At 42.3% G+C, this 23,140-nt stretch overlaps 1 protein-coding gene across 4 annotated transcripts in view; it reads right to left on the bottom strand.

Annotated features, from left to right (window-relative positions):
* Mast2 (microtubule associated serine/threonine kinase 2) overlaps window positions 1–23,140 on the bottom strand; it is a 216,644-nt gene that overhangs the window by 46,359 nt on the left and 147,145 nt on the right. For all 4 annotated transcript variants that reach the window (XM_045150689.1, XM_045150690.1, XM_045150691.1 and 1 more), the window contains one exon: window positions 2,380–2,455. In XM_045150689.1, the coding sequence (XP_045006624.1) occupies window positions 2,380–2,455 (76 nt within the window). The remainder of the gene's footprint in view (window positions 1–2,379; window positions 2,456–23,140) is intronic.

Here is a 23,140-nt window from a genome sequence, read left to right as displayed (position 1 = left end):
GGGGGGGGGGGCTAGAGAGATGGCTTAGCGGTTAAGCGCTTGCCTGTGAAGCCTAAGGACCCAGGTTCGAGGCTCGGTTCCCCAGGTCCCACGTTAGCCAGATGCACAAGGGGGCGCACGCATCTGGAGTTCGTTTGCTGAGGCTGGAAGCCCTGGCGCGCCCATTCTCTCTCTCCTTCTACCTGTCTTTCTCTCTGTGTCTGTAGCTCTCAAATAAATAAATTAATTAAAAAAAAGAGATGATGGTGATTAAGTTGGCTCTGGTATAGTTTTTTCCCTTGTCCATAAAGCATTTATTGCCCCCCCCCACTGCTGCTCACATACACAACTCACTACCTGTTTTTTTGTTTTTTTTTTTTTTGAGGTAGAGTCTCACTCTAGTCTAGGCTGACCTGGAATTCCCTATGTAGTCTCAGGATGGCCTCAAACTCATGGCAATCCTCTTACCTCTGCCTCCCAAGTGCTGGGATTAAAAATGTGTGCCACCACACCCAGCTTACAACTCACTACTTTTAAAGAAAAAAAAAAAAAAAACCTGAAAACTGAAATTAAGGCAATGGAAAATTTGTTTTTAAACTGTAATAATCATACATTTAACACACTGCCAAATATGTCTTTAAATAAGCCTGTCTTGGTGTTATTTTCAATAGCCAATAATCCTGCTTAGTACAATATAGGGGCTTCAAATTAGCATAGATTTTAAAGCATGTATCTTGTTGGTGCTCAGCACAATTAATATATGGAGATGGTAGTGGTTCCTCCCCCGTCATTAGATGTCTCTGATGAAACTTATATGAAATAATTCCTGTTCTGTAAACTGAATATCACTCTGTAATCATATTTAAAACAAATGTCGGGCTGGAGATGGCTTAGCGGTTAAGGCCCTTGTCTGCAAAGACTAAGGACCCAGTTTTGATTCACCAGGACCAAGTAAGCCAGATGCACAAAGTGGCCCATATGTCTGAAGTTCATTTGCAATGGCTAGAGACTCTTGTCACACCCATTCTTTTTCTCTCTGCCTCTTTCTCTCTCAAGAAAATTATATACACACACATATGTGTATATATATATTTATTATATATATTTATACATATATACATATACATATATTTGTTTGTTTGTTTTGTTTTCTAGAGGAGGGTCTCACTCTAGTCCAAACTAACTGGGTGAGGAGAGGCACCCAAGCCAGCCATCAGGCCTCTGTCCACCTGCCCAAATCCTTTTCACTGACACAGAATCCTTAAGAAGAATGGGATGTATTTCTTTTAGGTTTTAACTTCAATAGTAAATACTGTTTCCAGGAATCTCTTTTTCTGTTATGTCTTTTAAAAAATTAGCCTAAGTATTAGAACTGTTCTTACCCCAAGAAGGACTATGTTTTGTACCCATTAGTGGTTACAATGGTGGAATCATTGTCATAATTTTTCTGAAGGTTTTAGTACTAAAGACTGACTCCAATGAAGGAGGGGGGAAAACACTATAAACCTCAAAACTAAAAAAAAGAAATCCCAAATTAAAAAAAAAAAAAAAAAAACTCGAACTGGATATAGTAGCACATGTCTTTAATCCCAGCACTCAGGAGTCAGAAGTAGGAGGATTGCCATGAGTTTGAGGCCAGCCTCATAATAGAGTTTGTTTCAGGTCAGCTTGGGCTAGAGTGAGACCTTACCTTCCCAGGAATGAGGGAAGCACTTAAAACTTTGGCTAAGAAGGAATCTTAGAAAAAGTTCTGAGAAGAAGCCAATGTATGTGTAAAGTCTTGGTACAAGGTTTGGATAGACTATTAGCATGGACTTCTCTAGAGGCCACAAGATGACCTAGCCATGGGTGGAGCTGTCACAGTTGCTAGGAGAACCTATAAATAGCCTTTTATCACTTTCAGAGATGACAGGATGCACTAAAGCTTTCCAAGTTCAGGGAGGATAAAGTGAAGACCTTAAAATCTTTCTGTATCCACACTTGGGATTCCAGCTCAAAGCCAAGGAGAGGCATGTCATGTCCTTTCAGCCCTTTGGAACTAAATGGGTTAAAAAAAGTATTACTTTTCTCCTCCCACCCCTTCTCCTGGAATAAGAGCTCATTTCTCATCCATCACCCTAGGATATGTATCAAAATGGAATATTTTGAAACTTATTATTAGATCACCAGGGACATCTATTTAGGATTATGAAAGTATATCCACTTCTTAAATCTACTCCAGATATTCAACTATAAGTATACACACCACTTGGACAGCAAAACTTAAACAAGATGGTTATAATCTGGGAGAGGAAAGCAGGGGAGGAGTTTTGATTGCTGGTGGCCCAAGGTAACCCAACCCACATGAAAAAACACTGTGCCACATATGCTAGCCACAGAGAACATTTCCTAGCAACTTACCTACGGGCAGGAACAAAGGAAAAGTGAGCAGGTGCATTTGGAGAGAAATTCCGAGGGCTGTCCAAAGGACTGTTACCTGTAATGGGAAAAGGAAAAACATTTTCTGTGAAGTTTGCTTCTAAGGAAGGCTGAAAACTAAAAGCCTAGAAAACTTTTTCTAGCATTGGCAATTAAGATATTTGATTATTTTTTCAAGCTAACCCTCAGTTTATGTTTCTGTGTTTGTAAAAATTGACAGCCCAAGCTGGGCCTTTCATCCCAGCACTCCGAGGCAGAAAAAGGAGGATCGCCATGAGTTCGAGGCCACCCTGAGACTACATAGTGAATTCCAGGTCAACCTGAACTACATCAAAACCCTACCTTGAAAATCCAAAAGTAAACAAAAGAGAAAGAGAATTTTGGATTAGTAGTCCTGTTGCCCTTAGAACAATCTTTAAGCCTTTGGAAAGTTATGACTTGGCAAAATGCACTGGAACTTAGGGTGCTCCTGGTAACAGAAAGCAGGTAAGTTTCTGCTTGATCTACAGTAGCTACCTGAGAGGCATAGGTTGTTATGGCACAATATGAACAAGGGAGAAAACCTGTGGTGCTGCCAATTTTTTTTCTAAATTTTTTATTTATTTATTTGAGAGTGACAGACACAGAGAGAAAGACAGGTAGAGGGAGAGAGAGAGAATGGGTGCGCCAGGGCTTCCAGCCTCTGCAAACAAACTCCAGACGCGTGCGCCCCCTTGTGCATCTGGCTAACGTGGGACCTGGGGAACCAAGCCTCGAACCAGGGTCCTTAGGCTTCACAGGCAAGTGCTTAACCGCTACGCCATCTCTCCAGCCCTTTGTTTTGTTTTCTGAGTTAGGGTCTCGCTCTAGTCCAGGCTTAAAGATTGTTCTAAGGGCGACAGGACTGCTAATCCAAAATTCTCTTTCTCTTTTTGTTTACTTCTGGTTTTTCAAGGTAGGGTTTTGATGTAGTTCAGGTTGACCTGGAATTCACTATGTAGTCTCAGGGTGACCTCAAACTACCTCTGCCTTCCAAGTGCTGGGATTAAAGGCATGCACCACCACGCTGGCTCCAAAATTCTCTTGCATATAATCCTTGCACACTGCCTCCACAGGGATAAATCAAAAATATGTGCATTTTAAGGGGACATTGAAGTTTTCAGGTGGAGACTCAGGCTATCAGTACATCTTAAATGCCCTGTATTCAGGTTCCCAAGTCTGCAAGGTGTGGCCAATCTTCTGCCAGCTCCATAAGTAGTTTTCATGTGACCCTGGTGAACTTGCTCATCAAAGCTCAAAGCTTTGAACAAAATGATATGCTTAGGGCTGGGGAGATGGCTCAGTGATTAAAGGCACTTGCTTGTGCAATGTCTGCCAGCCTGGGTTAAATTCCCCAGTACCCACATAAAACCAGAAACACAAATCCTAGCATACATATCTGGAGTTCTTTTGCCCAAACTCACTCTGTCTCTTTTACTCTAGGCTTGTAAATAAATACAAAATATAGTCAGGGCTGGAGAGAAGGTATAGTGGTTAAGGTGCTTGCTTGTGAAGCCTAAGAACTCATGTTCAACTTTCCAGATCCCACATAAACCAGATGCAGAAGGTGACAGAAGCACGCAAGTGTGTAATGCACACAAGATGGTCTGGAGTTCGACTGCAGTGGTGGAGGTCCTAGCACACCAATACTCTCTCTCATAAAAAATACAAAAAAGAAGAGTCAGACATAGGGTTGCACATACCCTCCCCCCAGGAGAGGGTCTCACTGTAGCCAAGGCTGACCTAGAATTCATTATATAGTCTCAGGGTGGCCTTGAGCTCATGGTGATTATACCCTTTGCCTCCCAAGTTTAAAGGCTAATTCTCACGTTTTAGACACATATTTTATTTATTTATTTGAGAGTAAGAGGAAAAGGTAGAGAGAGAGAATGGGTGTGCCAGGGCCTTCTGCCACTACTGCAAATTCCAGATACACGTGCCACCTTGTACATCTGGCTTACATGGGTACTGGGGAATTGAACCTTGCTCCTTTGGTTTGACAGGCATGTACCTTAACTGCTAAGCCATCTCTCCAGCCCAATTCTTATTTTTTTTAAATAATTTATTTATGGGTGCAACAGGGCCTCTAGCCACTACAAATGAACTCCAGATGCATGTGGTTATGTGGGACTTGGAGAATCGAACCAGGGTCCTTAGGCTTCGCAGGCATGCACCTTAACCACTAAGCCATCTCTTCAGCCCAATTCTTACCTTTTATAATAAAAATAAGCTTTAATATTTTTATCCTAGTTGTAAATGGAAAATTTACTGACAAGTTATAAGAAGTAGAATGACAGGCACAAAGCAATACATTAGAAATAACTAGCTCCGAAAAGAATAGACTGAATAAAGAAGCTAGAGAACTTCTTTAATAAGCCAAATGAAAAGCAATTAGGGTCTCCATGTCAGATAATAATAATAATATCAGAATGTATTCATCTACTGTTCATTTACAATTTCTCTACTAATAGCTTCTTCTCAGTCTTACATTGAATCCTTGATGACAACCACTAGAACTAAAGGCATATCTTTTTTTTTTTTTTTTTGAGACAGGGTCTCTCACTCTAGCCCAGGCTAACCCACAACTCACTCTGTAGTCCCAAGTGGCCTTGAACTCATAGGACTCCTCCGATCTCTGCCTCCTGAGTACTAGGATTAAAAGTGTGCACCACCAAGCCCAGCCTATAATATGGTATATCTTTATTTCACTGTCATGATTAGTACTTAGTAATTTTTCAATTTGAAGATTTTCAAACTGGCCGGGCATGGTGGCACAGGGGAGGCAGAGGTAGGAGGATTGCTGTGAGTTTGAGACCAACCTGAGACTACACAGTGAATTCCAGGTCAGCCTGGGCTAGAGTGAGACCCAACCTTGAAAAACCAAAAAAAAAAAAAAAAAAAAAAAAGATTTGCAAAGTGCTTGTTAGAATTTTTTCTTTTAGCCAGGAGTTGTGGTGCACACCTTTAATACCAGCACTTGGAAGACAGAGGTAGGTGGATTGCCATGAGTTCGAGGCTACCCTGATACTACATAGTGAATTCCAGGTCAGCCTGGGCAACCGTGAGATCCTAACTAAAAAAAAAAAAAAAAAAACCCAAGATTTTAAAAAAATTTTTATTAACATTTTCCATGATTATAAAATATATCCCATGGTAATTCCCTCCCTCCCCACCCCCACACTTTTCCATTTGAAATTCCATTCTCCATCATATTACCTCCCCATTACAATCATTGTAATTACATATATACAATATCAACCTATTAAGTATCCTCCTCCCTTCCTTTCTCTTCCCTTTATGTCTCCTTTTTAACTTACTGGCCTCTGCTACTAAGTATTTTCCTTCTCACGCAGAAGCCCAATCATCTGTAGCTAGGATCCACATATGAGAGAGAACCTGTGGACAACTTTTATTATACTTGTTGCTTTGCCGTTGGACGGCAGCATGACAGGCCTACTGCATGATATATACATATACACATATGTACACACACAGACACACACCACAGCCCACACTCACAGCATGTGACAACACATATTGTGCTTGTGAAGACAGTAAAGATGTAGCTTTTGTCATTTCCACAGGAAGATGATTCATAACCAAAATAACAGAAATAGGCCAAGGTGGGCCACACAAGTTCACAGCTCAGAACACTGGGAAAGAAATGAGATTAGTCATGTCCTCCATGTAGAGGGTGCTGAGGGCCAGAGGAGGATTGTTAGAAATCACCACCAGCTCTACTCATAGCACTTGAACCCTCTAGGGACAGCCTGCATGCTGGGGTCACCATTTCCCCAGACCATCAGTGGCAACAGTGGTGGCTCCTCTGCATGAGGCTCACCTTGAACACATAGCCATGGGATAGCAGGACAATGGGCATTATTACTGTTAAACCTGAGGTTAGAACATCTGAGAAGTGTCTTGGTGTATTAAGCCTCAAGAACACCGAGCAGTAATATCTAAAGCAGTTTAAAAATAGAGTTAAGCCATAAGGATGACAAGAAAAAACCACATCACTTAGCAGAAACAGAAACCTACACTCTAGCAGCTATAGTGAGAGGGGCTCACAGACCTCTCCTTTCTAAAGGTACACAACCCCCCCCCCCCACCACCACCGCTGACAGCCTGTGGCTAGCCATGTTAAGTCTCATACAACCCTCCATGACTTACCTGGAGAAGCTGCTACAGGTACCAACTAGTTTTTTCTCCCTTCCCAAACAGATACAGCGTGATTGGTAGCTGTACTGTCCCAAAACAATGAGATGGAAGTGCTTGTTAGAATTTTTAAAGCTTACCAAATACACACAATGTTGGAGAAAAGAAACTGTTCCTCAGTTATGGAGCTGATGTCAAGACACTGGCAAAAATACTGGATTCTAATTGACATCTTTGGCAAAAAGTCTCTGTAATGCAAGGGAAACCAATGGTGGATTCCTGCAGCCTGGCAGTTGAAGAGATAATAAATCAGTTATTTTCTCATTGCTGGGACAAAACACCCAAACAGAAGCAGTTTAAGGGAGGAGAAAGTTTATTTCACCTTATATTTTCCAGGGTTAGTTTCAGTATGGTAAGGAACATGATATGAACAGGAAATTGGATCACATCAGTATAACAGTTGAGAGGAAGCAGAGAGATCAGGGCTGGGCTGTAAATCTCAAAGCCCACCCCCATTAACATACTTCCTCCATTAGGGCCCCAACTCCTAAAGGTTCCATAACCTTCAAAAATTGCTCTAAAAACTGATGGTTAAATATTCAAATACATGAGAATTTGGGGGACATTTTACATTCAAACTAACACATTCTGTTCCTGGTTCTCACAGACTCATGGCCATCTCATTATGCAAAATGCATTTAGTCCAACTTTAAAAGTCTGCATAGGCTTTACCAGTCCCAATACTGTTCCAAAGTCCAAAGACTCTCATCTAAGACTCAAAGCAGTCTCTATAAACTATAAACCTTGTAAAAATCAAACCACGAATTATATTCCAACTCAAAAGGGAGGACTAAGGCCATAGAAAAGAAAGAATGGGCCAATGTAAGACTAAAAATCAACAAGGAAAACATCAAATCATGCAGCTCCATGTCTAGTATCAGAGAGTCATGATGAAATCACCTGGCTCCATATAGCTTGGGTAGCTCTTCCTCACAAGCTATGCTGCCTGCATCCCCTCTCCTGAGCAGAATCTACCCTTAGTACACAGCTTTCCTTGGCAGATGTCCCACAGTCCTGATGTTGTGGAAATTCTCTAGAAAGAGCACTCCAACACCAGAATGAGTGAAAGTAGAGGAGTTTATTACCCAAAAAGCTTGAGGTAGTGCTCCAAAGAAGCTTTAGCCCCAAGCAGATATTTTATTTCGATTTTATAGTTTTCATAGCCATGGGGAAGGGGTAAGTGAACAAACAAGATGTGACAATTTGCCTATCAATCATTTTTGTAGTCAGACAACCCTAACAATGAACTCCATTTTACTTTGTTTTAACCTAAACTGTCCTTCCTTCTTATCATCCCAGTGGACATTTTCTGGACAGTTCCTTCTTTGGGATTTTTCCATCTGCTGACAAAGATAAGTTTTAACTACTCAGCAATTAACTCTTATAGTAACTCAGTGAATCAGTTCAACTTCTAGCTTCTTTTCTACCACAATGACATCTGCAACATCCTGGAGTCTCCACTGCAACCTACAATTAGTTCATCCTCACTGCTTCATACAATGGCCTCTCAGCCTCCATGGACAGACTTTGACCCTGCTTCCATAACTGCTTGGGCACAGTGGCTCTCTGGATCCATGGTGCAACTTATGAACCTTCTATTTTTTTCACTTTTCATGTTTCTAAAATCAGTACCACATGGACAATATTGCCAAATTGTACAATCAGCTTGGGAGAGGCTTGGCCTTAGAGTAGAGCTATAGCAGCCTCTGTATGCTGACCTTGTGGAGCAGAGACCGCTTCAATATTCTATCAGGCCTTTTCCTTTCAACAGAATTCACATTACTAGCTTGAGCTTTCAATGGCCCACCCCTAGTGACACATCTCCTCCAGCAAGGCTCCACCTCCTAAAGGTTCCATAAACTTCCCAAATAGTGCCACCAACTAAGGATTAAATATTCAAAAATGGGCTGGAGAGATGGCTTTGTGGTTAAGGCACTTGCTTGTGAAGCCCAAGGACCCAGGTTCAATTCTCTAGTACCCACATAAGCCAGATGCACAAAGTGGTGTATGTGTATAGAATTCTTTTGCAGTGGCTGGAGACCCTGGTGCTCAGATTCATATTCTCTCTCTCTCTCTTTAAAAAGAAAAATATTCAAACACTTAAGGCTATGGAGACATTTCACATTCAAATCACCACAATGAGCATTCCCTCCAATGAGCCAGGCTTCAATGGCCTTCCCTAAAGAAGCTATTCAGACACCATCTGCAGCTTGAGGTAATGCAGTGTAACTCTCATGAGAAGCCTACAGCCCTAGCAAAGACTCTACAAGATTAAGAGTAAAGTCTTCAACAAGACTGCCATACTTTTAAAACAAGACCCCCAACCCTCAGACTATTCCTGCTTCAAATTGACTGATGACTCATGTTTGATAATTCTCTAGAACAATTCAAACAACTCAAGAAAGCACTATACTTATTCCAGTTTTAACATCAAGGACAATCTAGGAAGGAAAAGCCTGGGAGGAAACTCAGCTACTGGGCCTGCTCTGTGAAAGCAGGGAGTGTCACCCTCCCTGCAAACAAATGTGTTTACCAACCAGGAACTGAACTTTGGAACTCTACTGAACTTTGGAACTCTACTGAACTTTGGAATCCAGAGTTTTATTGGGATTTCATACATATCTGAACTCAAATTTGGGCCTCTGTCCCAGGCTGGCTCAAGCCTGACTTTTTTTTTTTTAAATTTTAGGGCTGGTGAAATGGTTTAGCAGTTAAGGCTTTTGCCTACAAAGCCAAAGGACCCAGGTTCAATTCTCCAGGACCCACGTAAGCCAGATGCACAAGGGGCACATGAATCTGGAGTTCATCTGTAATGGCTGGAGGCTGTGGCATGCCCATTCTCTCTCTGTCTGTCTCTCTTCTATCAGTCTCTCTGCTTTCAAATGAATTTAACAAAATATTTTTTTTATTTATTTGAGAGAGAGAGGAGGGCGTGGAGAGAATGGGAATGCTAGGGCCTCGAGCCACTGAAAATGAACTCCAGATGCATGTACCACCATGTGCATCTGGCTTATATGGGTTCTGGTGAGTTGAATCTGGGTCCTTAGGCTTTGCAAGCAAGTGCCTTAACCACTAAGCCATCTCTCCAGCCCAAGCCCACCATTCTAATCATATGATTGATCGTTTGATGATGAGCCTGAAGATACCTGGGGATAAACCATGAGTCATCACATTAGCAAAACAAACACTCTGCAGGCTTTTAGAAGCTTTTTCCTGGCACAGTCCACAGAAATATTTTAGCATAATACAAATGTCTAAGTCTAAAATATTTGTATGCCTACCTTCATTGTACTTCCCTATTTCACTTTAATATTGTTGACTGCCTCCTTGAACCTCTGCCTCCATCTTGGCTGCCACCACCACCACCAGTGTAGGGCTCTGGACCTTACCACACTTCAGAGACTCAGATAGTAAGTAGGGTATGCTGCCCAGGGACTAGGTAAGCTCACACTCAACATAGGTACAACTGTGGACCCCACTTGAAGGGATTGGGGATCAGCCACATTAGGCTCTGACCTCCCTTCCCACCCTTCCCCTCTGAGCCTAGGTCAATTAACATTGTAACCACCACCACACAAGAATATGGACACAAGAGTTGATCATACTTCAAAGCCCCAGGCAGCAAGCATAGGGTAGACTGACCAGGGCCCAGATGAGCTCCCTACCCACAGGCATCCTAGCTTTAACTTGTTAGGATGGGGGATCAGACACATTAGGTACTGACCTCTCTTCTTAGCCTGCCCCTCTCAGGTTTTGCCACTGCTATCACCAGTAGGGTCTTCAGAGCTTTCAACACTCCAAAACCCTGGGCAGTGAATAAGGTAGACTATCTAGGGCCCAGATGAGCTACTCCAGCCTTACACCCCAGACCCCACATGCTGGGATTGTGGATCAGTCATACTAGATTCTGACCTCCCTTCCTGCCACTGCTGCTGCCACCACCACCACCAAAGCAGGGATTCCGGGGCTAATCATATTCCAAAGCCTAGGACAATGAGGGGGGGTAGGACAACCAGGGCCCAAATGAGACGCCTCTGCACTGTGGGTATTACTCCAAGTCCTACCTGCTGGAATTGGGGATCAGCCTCATTTGATGCTGACTTCACTCCCCCACCTGCCTGCATGCCTATGCTTCTCTGGATAGGGACTCCCAAGCTGACCATATTCCAGAGCCTGAGCACTGGCCTTCCAGTACCCACCCAGACCTGCCTGGAGACACATGCACAAGGAGGAATCTACTTAAGATTCAACTAAACTTATGGATAGACTGCCATCCCAGACCAACCTTCATCAAGGCCGACCATAGCACTCAATAAAGGCTCCACAAGAGCTGCTATTGCTGCATTTTAAAAAAAATTTTATCTTTTTTATTTTTATTTTTTTGGTTTTTCAAGGTAGGGTTTCACTGTAGCCCCAGACTGACCTGGAATTCACTATGTAGTCTCAGGGTGGCCTCAAACTCAAGGTATCCTCCTACCTCTGCCTCCCAAGTGCTGGGATTAAAGGCCTGTGCCACCACACCCTATGAGTTTTTTTTTTTTTAATTCCTTTCCATCTTTGTTTTGTTTTGTTTTGTTTTTTGAGGTAGGGTCTCACTCTGGTCCAGGCTGACCTGGAATTAACTCTGTAGTCTCAGGGTGGCCTTGAACTCATGGCGATCCTCCTACCTCTGCCTCCTGAGTGCTGGGATTAAAGGCGTGCGCCACCACACCCGGCCCTTTCCATTTTATTCAGCTATCTACTGAGCTCTTTCATTGATTCTCCTTCATTTCACCCACCTGTTTGAATATGCTTATCATAACTGCAGAGGTGCTCAGCACTGAAACATCTCTCTCACACTGTCCAAGGCTCAGGGTACATTTCAGAAGAGGTGCAGGAAAGAATTTAAGAGCCAAAGGAAGGGCAGGACTGCTTACAATGCAATTGTCCAGACAGAAATTGGTCTCAATATCCATGACTTCACAGTGCCTTCACAAAAACCTCATAATAGGAGGAAAAGATGATGACATCAAAATAACAGAGAGACTAATGGAGAGAGGGAAGGGATATGATGAGGAGTGGATTTGTGAAAGGGAAAGTGTGTGGGGGGGGTTATCATGGTTTATTGTCTGTAAGTATGTAGTTGTCAATAAAAAACTGAAGATGTTGCTTACAGACAGATACCTTTTGGTTTCTTTATTATGTGTGATAAATTACAGTATGGCCTGTCTGCCTTCCTTCCTTCCTTCCTTTCTTCCTCTCTCCCTCCCTCCTTCCCTTCCTTCCTTCCTTTTTTTTTTTTTTTTGAGGAAAGCCCAACAGACTGGCCTTTTATTAATGTGTATGAGAGAAAGAGAAAGAGAGAAAATTGGTGAGCCAGGGCATCCAGCCACTGTGATCAAACTCTAGACACGTGAGCCCCCTTGTGCACATGTGCAATTTCATACACTTGCATCACTGTGCATCTGGCTTGCATGGGACCTGGAGAATTGAACATGAGTCCTTAGGCTTCATAGGAAAGTGTTACTGTTAAGCCATCTCTCCAGCCACAGTATGGCTTTTTTATTGTTACTCTTTTTTTTCCCTCAATTTTTATTAACATTTTCCATGATTATAAAAAATATCCCATGGTAATACCTTCCCTCCCCCCCCCCCCGCTTCCCCCTTTGAAATTCCATTCTCCATCATATCTCCTCACCATCTCAATCATTCTACTTACATATATACAATACCAACCTATTAAGTACCCTCCTCCCTTCCTTTCTCTTCCCTTTATATCTCCTTTTTAACTTGCAGTATGGCTTTTTATTAAAATTTTTTGGTTTATTTTTATTTATTTATTTGAGAGCAACAGAGAGAGAGAGAGAGAGAGAGAGAGAGGGAGAGAATGGGCACGCCAGGGCCTCCAGCCACTGCAAACAAACTCCAGACGCGTGCGCCCCCTTGTACATTTGGTTAACGTGGGTCCTGGGGAATTGAGCCTCGAACCAGGGTCCTTAGGCTTCACAGGCAAGTGCTTAACTGCTAAGCCATCTCTCCAGCCCAAGTACATTTTTTTTAAATCCAAATAGTCCAACACTTTTTAGCTGGGAAATGCTCCATCCTACTCACTCCTGAAGCTTTTGCTGGCATTCTATTTATTTCAATGTTTTATTTTCTGTTTGTTTCATTTCACTGTTTTTGTTTTACTCTTTTTTTGTCAATACTGCAATACCCTAGAACATGCCTAAGATGTACTTTTTTCCCCTCTATTTTCTCTCCAGTTCAAAATTACTAAAGTCAAACAAGGCTTACAGTGAGCTAAAATTTTATATGAGCAGGTCATAATTTGTTATATGATATCATAATTATTGAGGTTAAGTTCTAATTTTACTTTAAGTTGCATAGAGGATTATTGGGAAAAACAAAATTCTACCAGATATGGTGGCTCATAATTAACCAGGTATTTTAAGAGATTATGGAAATGATAGGATCCTATTGGTTGTACTAGTCCTGTCACTTGAAAGGAGGAGGCAACTGGCCTTAGTTTCAGCCCAGCCTGTCTCAAAACAGACAATAAAAATCTGCCTTAACTACTCTCTCTCTCTTTGTTTTTTGAGGCAACCCCAACAGACTGGCCTTAAAAAAAAAAAAATGCAAGATAGCAAGAATGAGAAAAAGAGAGAGAGAATTGGCATGTCAAGGCATCCAGCCAATGTAATTGAATTCCAGATGCATGCACCCCCTGGTGTGCATGTACAACCTCATGTGCTTGCATCACTGTGCATCTGGCTTATGTGGGACATGGAGAGTCAACTTAAGTCCTTAAGCTGCACAGGTAAGCACCTTAACTGCTAAATCATCTCTCCAGCCCTGCTTTATCTAGTCTTAATAAGATTATTTCCAGGGAGCCAGGTGTGGCGGTTTACGCCTTTTATCCCAGCACTTGGGAGGCAGAGATAGGAGGATCACTGTGAGTTCGAGGCCACCTTGAGACTACATAGTGAATTCCAGGTCAGCCTGGACTAGAGTGAAACCCTACCTCGAAAAAACAAAAACAAACAAACAAAAAAATATTTTCAGGTGTGTTAGATGTATTGATAAAGATTACCCCAAAACCAAAGTGGTCATGTTTTGCCTTTATTCCAAGGCTTATACCTTTGCTTTTCTCTGAAGTAAGGTCTCATTCTAGACCATGCTGACCTGAAATTCATTATGTAGTTTCAGGGTTACATCAAACTCTCAACGATCCTCCTACCTCTGCCTCCCAAGTGCTAAGATTAAAGGTGGGATTAAATTCATGGCGAGCTGAACTCTTGGGAAAATGGTTGGTAACCTTCATTTCAGACCCCAAGAAAGTTTAAACCATTATTTCCTCTAAACCTTGCCCAGAAACAAAAATGGCCAGTTGTCTCTGACAAGGAAAAAAAGAGTGAAAAGCAGAATATAACTCTGATTCTCCTTATAGTTCCTCTTTTTTTTAATTTTTAAATTTTAATTTATTTGAGACACAGAGAGGGAGAGAAAGAATGGGCACGCCAGGGCTTCTAGCCACTGCAAATGAACTCCAGATGCATGTGGCACCTTGTACATCTGGCTTACGTGGAACCAGGAGAATTGAACCTGGATACTTTGACTTCACAGGCAAATGCATTATCGCTAAGCTATCTCCTCAGCCCCAGTTCCTCTCTTCTTATTGCCTCCAGTCACCTCTTGTCAGATAGAATTACCCACTAGACAGGATGATTAAATAGATAAACTGAGTCAAAATATTTGATCAGGGGGCTAGAGAGATCGCTTAGAAGTTAGGCACTTGCCTGTGTGAAGCCCTCAATTCCCCAGGACACATGTTAGCCAGATGCACAAGGGGGCACATGCATCCGGAGTTCGTTTGCAGTGGCGGGAGGCCCTGGAGTGCCCATTCTCTCTCTCTCTCTCTCTCTCTCTCTGCCTCTTTCTCTCTGTTGCTCTCAAATAAATAAATTTTAAAAAAATTTTAAATATTTGATTAGGTTACAGCCCATTAAGTGAGGCTTACTTAAAGTGTATGTCAGGCCGGGCGTGACATCAGGAGGCAGAGGTAGGAGGATTGCCATGAGTTCAAGGCCACCCTGAGATGACAGAGTTAATTCCAGGTCAGCCTGGGACTACAGTGAGACCCTACCTCGAAAAAGCAAAAAAAAAAAGTATATGTCAGGGTAAAAATAGTTATTACCACATAGAGCCCCTCCTAAAGAAATCAGATTATTAAGTTCTTAAAACATTTGGAAAATAAAATGCAATTGGAGGCTAAAACCCATTGTGAAATATTCACAAACCAGGATGGATCTGAACCCCAGGCTCCCACAGAGGGAAAATAAGAAGGAGGTTCTGGGCTTGAGATATGGCTTAGTGGTTAAGTGCTTGCCTGTGAAGCCCAAGGGCCCCAGTTCGAGGCTCAATTCTCCAGGACCCACATAAGCCAAATGCACAAGGCATGTATATGGAGTTCGTTTGCAGTGGTTGGAGGCCCTGGTGTACCTGTTCTCTAACTGCCTCTTTTCTCTCTGTCCATTGCTCGCAAATAAATAAATAAAATTTTTTAAAAAAAATTTTAAAAAGGAGATTCTCAGAATAGCAACCTCTCCCCCAAGGGCATTTAGGTTATCAAGATGGGAGTAACAGCAGAAACCTTCACACTTGACCCTACATTGGTTTTAGTACATTTCGTATGGTGTAATGTAGGATGTATGAGGCTGGGGGAAGGTCGAGGGGACTCAAGCTTGTGAGGTGGCCCTATAGGATAAACAGATATCCTATCTCAGACTTCCTTGCTCCAAGAAACACACAGACCCTATTATGTGTCACTTTGGTTGGGGTGAAAAACAGAAAATTTGGGTCAGAGCTCCTGTAGGCAGGTGATGAGAAACCTTGAATTCTTCTCCCCAAATGAGGTTCTGGATGGATGAGGCCCTCCAGCTAAAAAATGTGGGATGTGAGGCTGGAGAGATGGCTTATTAGCTAAGCACTTGCTTGCGAAGCCTAAGGACCCAGCTTCAATTCCCCAGGACCCACGTAAGCCAGATGCACAAGTGTGGCACATGCGTCTGGAGTTCGCTGGCAGTAGCTGGAGACTCTGGTGCACCCATTCTCTATCACTCTCAAATAAATTTAAAAAAATAAGAGAAATGTAAATTCTATTAAAAAGGTGGGATAGGATGATGCATAGCCTGTTCCTACACTCTTTTATTCTCCCCTCCCCCACTGTTTTTTTCAGATGGGATAATTTGCATCTAAAGTCATAACTATCTTAATTAAAAATCTCATAAACTAAACTGGTTTTTTGATCCAAAATTGAACTCTAACAAGTACTTTAAAAGTTGCCCCAACAGGGATGAAGAGCTGGCTCAGCAGTTAAGGCACTTGCCTGCAAAGTCTAAAGAACCAAGTTCGATTCCCTGATACCCATATAAATTTAGATTCTAAACGGGGCACATGCATCTGTAGTCTGTTTGCAGAGAGCCTGGTATGCCCATTCTCTATCTGCCTCTTTCTCTCTCAAATAAATAAAATCTTAAGTTTTTTTTAAAAATAGTTTTGAAGTTGGGTGTGGTGGTACATGCCTTTAATCCTAGCACTCTGGAAGATCGCCATGAATTTGAGGCCACTCTGAGAATAAAGAGTGAATTCCAGGTTGGCTTGGGCTATAGTGAGATACAACCTTGAAAAAAAAAATTTGCCAGGGTGGGGGCTGGGGAGATGGCTTAGGGGTCAAGCCATTTGCCTACAAAGCCAAAGGATCCAGGTTCAATTCCCCAGGACCCACATAAGCCAGATGCACAAGGTGGCACATGCATCTGAAGTTTGTTTGAAGTGGCTGGAGGCTCTGGCATGCCCATTGTCTCCCTCTCATCTCTCCCAAATAAAAATAAATAAATAAATAAATAAAAATAAATAAAGGGCTTAGCGGTTAAGCGCTTGCCTGTGAAGTCTAAGGACCCAGGTTCAAGGCTCGGTTCCCCAGGACCCACGTTAGCCAGATGCACAAGGGGGCGCATGTGTCTTGAGTTCGTTTGCAGTGGCTGGAAGCCCTGGCGCGCCATTTCTCAATCATTCTCTCTGTCTCTTTCTCTCTCTCTGTCACTCTCAAATAAATTAATAAAAAATGAACAAAAAAAATTTAAAAAAAAAATCAAAAAATTTATTTATGCTGGACATGGTAGTACACATCTTTTAACCCTAGCACTTGGGAAGCACAGGTAGGAGGATCATCGTGAGTTCAATGCCACCTTGTGACTACATAGTGAATTCCAGATCAGCCTGAGCTAGAGTGAGACCCTACCTTCAAAACAAAACAAAGAAATATTTACTTTTAAGTAGAGAGACAAGAGAGACAGAGAAAATGGGTGTTTCAGGGCCTCCAACCACACTAAACAAACTGCAGATGCATGCACCATTTTGTAAATCTGGCTTTATGTGGTAGGTACTGAGGAATCAAACCCAGGTCATTAGGCTTTGCAGACAAGAATCTTAACTGCTATCTCTCCAGCCCAATGCCAAGATTTTAACTAGTGGAGAAACTTAGTCTAGCAGCTCGTTACTGTTAATTTATCCATGGTTTAACTGTTATAAAATGTCCTCCATTTTTCAAGGTTTATGATTAAGGTTCACTTATTAACAACTTGCTAATACTAATTTGTTCATGGGTTAAGGAAGTTAAAAAACATTTTTAGGGCTGGAGAGATGGCTTAGCGGTTAAGCGCTCGCCTGTGAAGCCTAAGGACCCCGGTTTGAGGCTCGGTTCCCCAGGTCCCACGTTAGCCAGATGCACAAGGGGGCGCATGCGTCTGGAGTTCGTTTGCAGAGGCTGGAAGCCCTGGCGCGCCCATTCTCTCTCTCTCCCTCTATCTGTCTTTCTCTCTGTGTCTGTCGCTCTCAAATAAATAAATAAAAAAAAATTAAAAAAAAAAAACATTTTTAGCCGGGCGTGGTGGTGCACATGCCTTTAATCCAAGCACTTGGGAGGCAGAGGTAGGAGGACCACAATGTGTTCGAGGCCACCCTGAGACTAAAGAGTGAATTCCAGGTCAGGCTGAATTACAGCGAGACCCTACTTGTAAAACAAAAACACCAAAAAACTATTTTTAAGATACTCAGCCAAGTTAACTATGTTCCTGTATTTGTCAGTTGGAGAAACTAAGTCTTAAGGTAAAGGTTAACTTATTAGTACTTAATTTCCTAAAATAAGGTTCTCATACCTAAGAACATTAAGGTGTTTTTTTTTTGGGGGGGGGGTTTGAGGTAGGGTCTCACTCTAGCCCAGGATGGCTGACCTGGAATTCATTCTGTATTCTCAGGGTGGCCTCAAATTCATGGTAATCCTCCTACCTCTGCCTCCAGAATGCTGGGATTGCCAGGCGTGGTGGCACACACCTTTAATCCCAGCACTCGGGAAGAAGAGGTAGGAGGATCGCCATGAGCTTAAGGCCACCCTGAGAGTACATAGTGAATTCCAGGTTAGCCTGAGCTACAGTGAAACCCTATCTTGAAAAACAAAAACAAAAACAAAAACAAAAACAGAATGCTGGGATTAAAGGTGTGTACCATCACACCCGGCAGAACATTAAGGTTTTAAAAATAGCTCCTGAGCCAAGCACGGTGGCACATGCTTTTAGTCCCAGCACTGACAAAGCAGAGGTAGGAGGATTGCTATGAGTTCCAGGACGTCCTGAGACTACATAGTGCATTCCAGGTCAGCCTGGGCTACAGCGAGAACCAACCACTAAAATATCACAAAAAAAAGGAAAATAAGTTGTTCCCATTTGTTAAGGCTAATTCTATCAAATGGTATGATTTAATTTCAGTCATAGCAACTTTCATCCTTCTGCCAGGTGAGATATGTTAGGATAGCTAGCTTTATTAATTTTGAGTCATGGTTAAACATAAGGTGGGCGTAGTGGCACACACCTTTAATCTTAGCACTTGGGAGGCAAAGGTAGGAGGATCACAGTGAGTTTAAGGACACCCTGAGACTACATAGTGAATTCCAGGTCAGCCTGAGCTCAAAGGAGAGCCTACCTTAAAAAAAAAAAAATCCATTAGAATTGCTTTCTGTTAATCAAAATTTCTATTCTGGGGCTGGAGAGGTGGCTTAGCGGTTAAGCGCTTGCCTGTGAAGCCTAAGGACCCCGGTTTGAGGCTCGGTTCCCCAGGTCCCACGTTAGCCAGATGCACAAGGGGGCGCACGCGTCTGGAGTTCGTTCGCATAGGCTGGAGGCCCTGGCGCGCCCATTCTCTCTCTCCCCCTCTATCTGTCTTTCTCTCTTTGTCTGTCGCTCTCAAATAAATTTTAAAAAAATAAATAAAATAAAAAAAAATTTCTATTCTGTCAGGTGTAGTGGCATACACCTTTAATCCCAGCACTTGGGAGGTGGTGGTAGATGTAGGAGGATTGTTGTGAGTTTGAGGCCACCCTGAGACTACATAGTGAATTCCAGGTCAGCCTGGGCTAGAGGGAGTCCTACCTTGAAAAAACAAAAAACCAAAAATTCATTTTCTTGTTTTTTTTTTTAAATTATTTATTTGCATGGAGAGGAAGGAGAGAGAGTGAGAGGGAGCACAAGTGCATGGCAGAGGCAGAGATAGAGACATATAGAGAATGGGCATTCCAAGGCCTCTAGTCACTTCAAACAAATGACACAGCTAAAGACATCTTCCTTCTAAATTCTGAGGTTCAAATGATTAAAAGGGCAATTATACAAAATCACATGACTTTGGACATTCCCATGGCCTCCAGGGTGGTATATTTGCCATTATCAACGTTAAATGTTATGTATACATTCCTGATACTCTGCTAATAACTCATGTGCTTTTATAAGACCCATAGGAACAGATTCAGACCATATCAAACACTACTGTGCCATTCAGTGAACAACTGTGAGAATGGATCTCAGTCAGCTCCTATGCTTAGATGGTCTTGAGACCATCTCCCTGGATGCCCTCGAATGCCCTCCAAAGCCTAGAAGTCTACAAAAATGGAAACCCTAAAGGCATCCACTTTGCTATGTGCCCGCTACCCCTTAACTCCTTGCTTTTATTCTTTCTCCCCAACATTTTCTTCCAGGACTAGCTGCCTGCACTTTACTGGTACACTTTCAGGGTCCTTTAGATGGTTCCACTGAAGGGCTGGAAAGATGGCTTAGTGGTTAAACCAAAGGACTCAGGTTTGAATCCCAAGGACCCACATAAGCCAGATGTACAAGGTGGCACATGCAAATGGAGTTCATTTGCAGTGGCTGGAGATCCCGACACACCCATTCCCTTTCTTTCATCTGCCTCTCTCTCTCTCTCTCTGTCTCTCTCTCTCTCACACACACACACACATATAATTTATTTATTTATTTATTTAAAGATAGTCCCACTGGAGAAGTTTCCCAACTGTCATATCCAACCACCTCTTAAAGAAGCCAGATCATTCTGTGCCCTGATCCCCTAAACAGCAGTTAGAGTTACTTCTTCAAAGGGCTGAATGAGGCAGTTAGGGCAACTAGGCCCCCAACAGTGAAGGCTACAATGTCCTTAAGATTGTACTTGCACTCTCCACTTTGCCAGATCAAAGAAACTGGCTTCTCCTTATTGCTTGACTGAAGGAGTTACTTACATCTGTATTTCTACAAATAACCTAAGCCCCTCCTGAGGAGCAGTTCTTCTTTCCTGGAATTTAAATCTAAACCTGACATTGTGGTTGGTCAAGTTCAGTGCCCAAAATGCGGCATCATAGCAGGCCTCAAACCAAGCCAGCTCCTAGCCCAGACCAATCAGCCCCCACTGTGGCTCACTAAGCCTGAAGGTAAAGCCAACAATAAGGCTATAGATAGACCCTTATCAGGGGAACAATCTCTTTCTTGGCTGCCCAATCACCTTTATTGGCCTTACAAGTTCCAGTAAGCCTTCCCTGGTTTCAGCTCAGCTGAGCTAAGATGAGGGGAGAACCGTCCCTTACTTCCACATGGGTTCTCTACCATCTCTCACACTCCACATGGCAGGAGCTCGGAGCTCTTTGCATTTTCTCCTCTTTCCTTTTCTTTCTTTTCTTCTTCCTCCTCCTCCTCCTCCCCCTCCCCCTCCTCCTCTTCTTCTTCTTCTTCTTCTTCTTCTTCTTCTTCTTCTTTTTTTTTGTTTATTCAAGGTAGGTTGCACTCTAGCCCAGGCTGACCTAGATTTTACTATGTAGTCTCAGGGTAGCCTCAAACTCACAGCGATCCTCCTACTTCTGCCTCCTGAGTACTGGAATTAAAAACATGTGCCACTACACCTGGCCTTCCTTTTTCCTTTTCTTAATGAGCCAATGGGTGCAAAAGTGGCACATCTGTCATGATGGAAACCAACTGCCCTCTAATTGAACTGGAGGCCTGCTCCATGGGAGGGAATACATCCCTGATACTGAAAACCTAAAACAGGGGGTCGTCATGAGCCCTAGGGGTGTAATGTCTGCTGCTATGTGGCTCAATGTATATACTATGCTCATTAAACTGCCCAGTAATAACAGGAATCATAACAGGAAGAAAAGATAATGACATCAAAATAAAAGAGAGACCAATTGAGAGGGGTAAGGAATATGATGGAAAGTGGAGTTTCAAAGGGGAAAGTGAAGGGAGGGAGGTAATTACCATAAATATTGTTTGCAATTATGGAAATTGTCAATAAAAATAAATAAAAATTTAAAACAGACAAAGAAAAGGACTACAATAAAATATATTTCTTCATTATTAAAACACAGGAGAGACTTGGGATCAAGGGATCATATCTCAACATAATAAGGGCTATATATAACAAACCTAAGGCTCATAATATACTAAATGGGGGGAAAAGGTAAGTATTCCTTTTTTAAAATTTTTTAAAAATTTTTATTTATTTATTTGAGAGCAACAGACAGAGAGAGAAAGAGAGAGAGAGAGAAAGAGAGAATGGATGTGCCAGGGCTTCCAGCCACTGCAAATGAACTCCAGATGCATGTGCCACCATGTGCATCTGGCTTTTGTGGTACCTGGAGAATTGAACCAGGGTCCTTAGGTTTCATAGGCATGTGCCTTAACTGCTAAATCATCTGTCCAGCCCAGAATATTTATTTATTTATTTAATTTTTTTTTTTTTTTTTTTTTTTGGTTTTTTGAGGAAGGGTCTCACTCTAGCCCAGGCTGACCTGGAATTCACTCTGTAGTCTCAGGGTGGTGTTGAACTCATGGCAATCCTCCTACCTCTGCCTCCCAAGTGCTGGGATTAAAGGTATGTGCCACTGCGCCTGGCCAGCCCAGAATATTTTTAAAATATTGCAAAGAGCTGGTGACATGGCTTAGCGTTTAAGGCCCTTGTCTGCAAAGCCTAAAGACTCATGTTTGATGCTCCAGATCCTACCTTAGCCAGATGCACAAATGTGAGGCAAGCACAAGGTTACACATGTCCACTAGGTGGTGCAAGTGTCTGGAGCTGGATTTCAATGGCTGAGGCCAAGGCATGCCAATTCTCTCTCTCTGTCTCTTTTTCTAAATAAATAAATAATTAAAAAATATAAAGTATTAAAAAAAAAAAACAACAGCCAGGCGTAGTGGCACATGCCTTTAATACTAGCACTTGGGAGGTAGAGGTAGAAGGATCGTTGTGAGTTTGAGGCCATCTTGAGACTACATAGTGAATTCCAGGTCAGCCTTGGCTAGAGTGAAACCCTACCTAAAACAAACAAACCACACACACACACACACACACCCCTAAGAAGAGATCTACCCTACAACATAGCTATACCATTCCTGGGCATATTCCCTAGAGAGGAGACCCTTTCAAACCTTTTATCTTTCCTCTTTGTTCTTTCTTTCTCTATTCCCTTGAACTCTATCAATTGGAATGTCCTTTCAGTTAATGTCATTCTCTTGGTAATCTCATCTAGATGCATAGCTTTAAATTATATATATATAAAAGCCCAATATTACTTCCTTGGAATGAAGACAAACATACTGAATTACATGCACAAACATAGAGGTATCACTATTTTTCTAGGGTACAAAGGACTGGAGGGGTAGGAATCAGGTGATTTTTGTTTTTCAGGAGCAGAATTTTGTTGTTTTCTTTTTTCAAGGTAGGGTTTTGCTGTAGCTCAGGCTAACCTAGAATTCACTATGTAGTCTCAGGGTGGCCTTGAACTCACAGCAATTCTCCTACCTCTGCCTCCTGAGTGCTGGGATTAAAGGCTTGTGCTACCACGCCCAGCTCTCTATGAATTTTTTGTATTGATCTACTAAAAAATGATGATGCTAATATTTATGAAGTACCAGGAGTGTCACACATATTAACTCAAAGAGTTAAAGTCCGCAGAGTCAGGCAAGCTAAAAGGCCAAGTGATGTTCTCAATCAAAGTCACTTTAGTACGAAAGACTGTATTGTAAGCTCAGCTGTCCGGAATCTAAATAAAGAGATAATCATCTCAGAGAGAAGCAGCCAGCAGTAATTACTGCCCAGTACTCACATTACAGTTATGAAGCTATGTACAAAGCCTAGACAAATGAAATTTATTTCTATATGA

The sequence above is a fragment of the Jaculus jaculus genome, chromosome 5 (assembly GCF_020740685.1).
Source record: "Jaculus jaculus isolate mJacJac1 chromosome 5, mJacJac1.mat.Y.cur, whole genome shotgun sequence".
Taxonomy (NCBI): Eukaryota; Metazoa; Chordata; class Mammalia; order Rodentia; family Dipodidae; genus Jaculus; species Jaculus jaculus.
The sequence above is the reverse complement of the archived record's forward strand: the minus strand, read 5'-3'. Positions and strand labels throughout refer to the sequence as shown.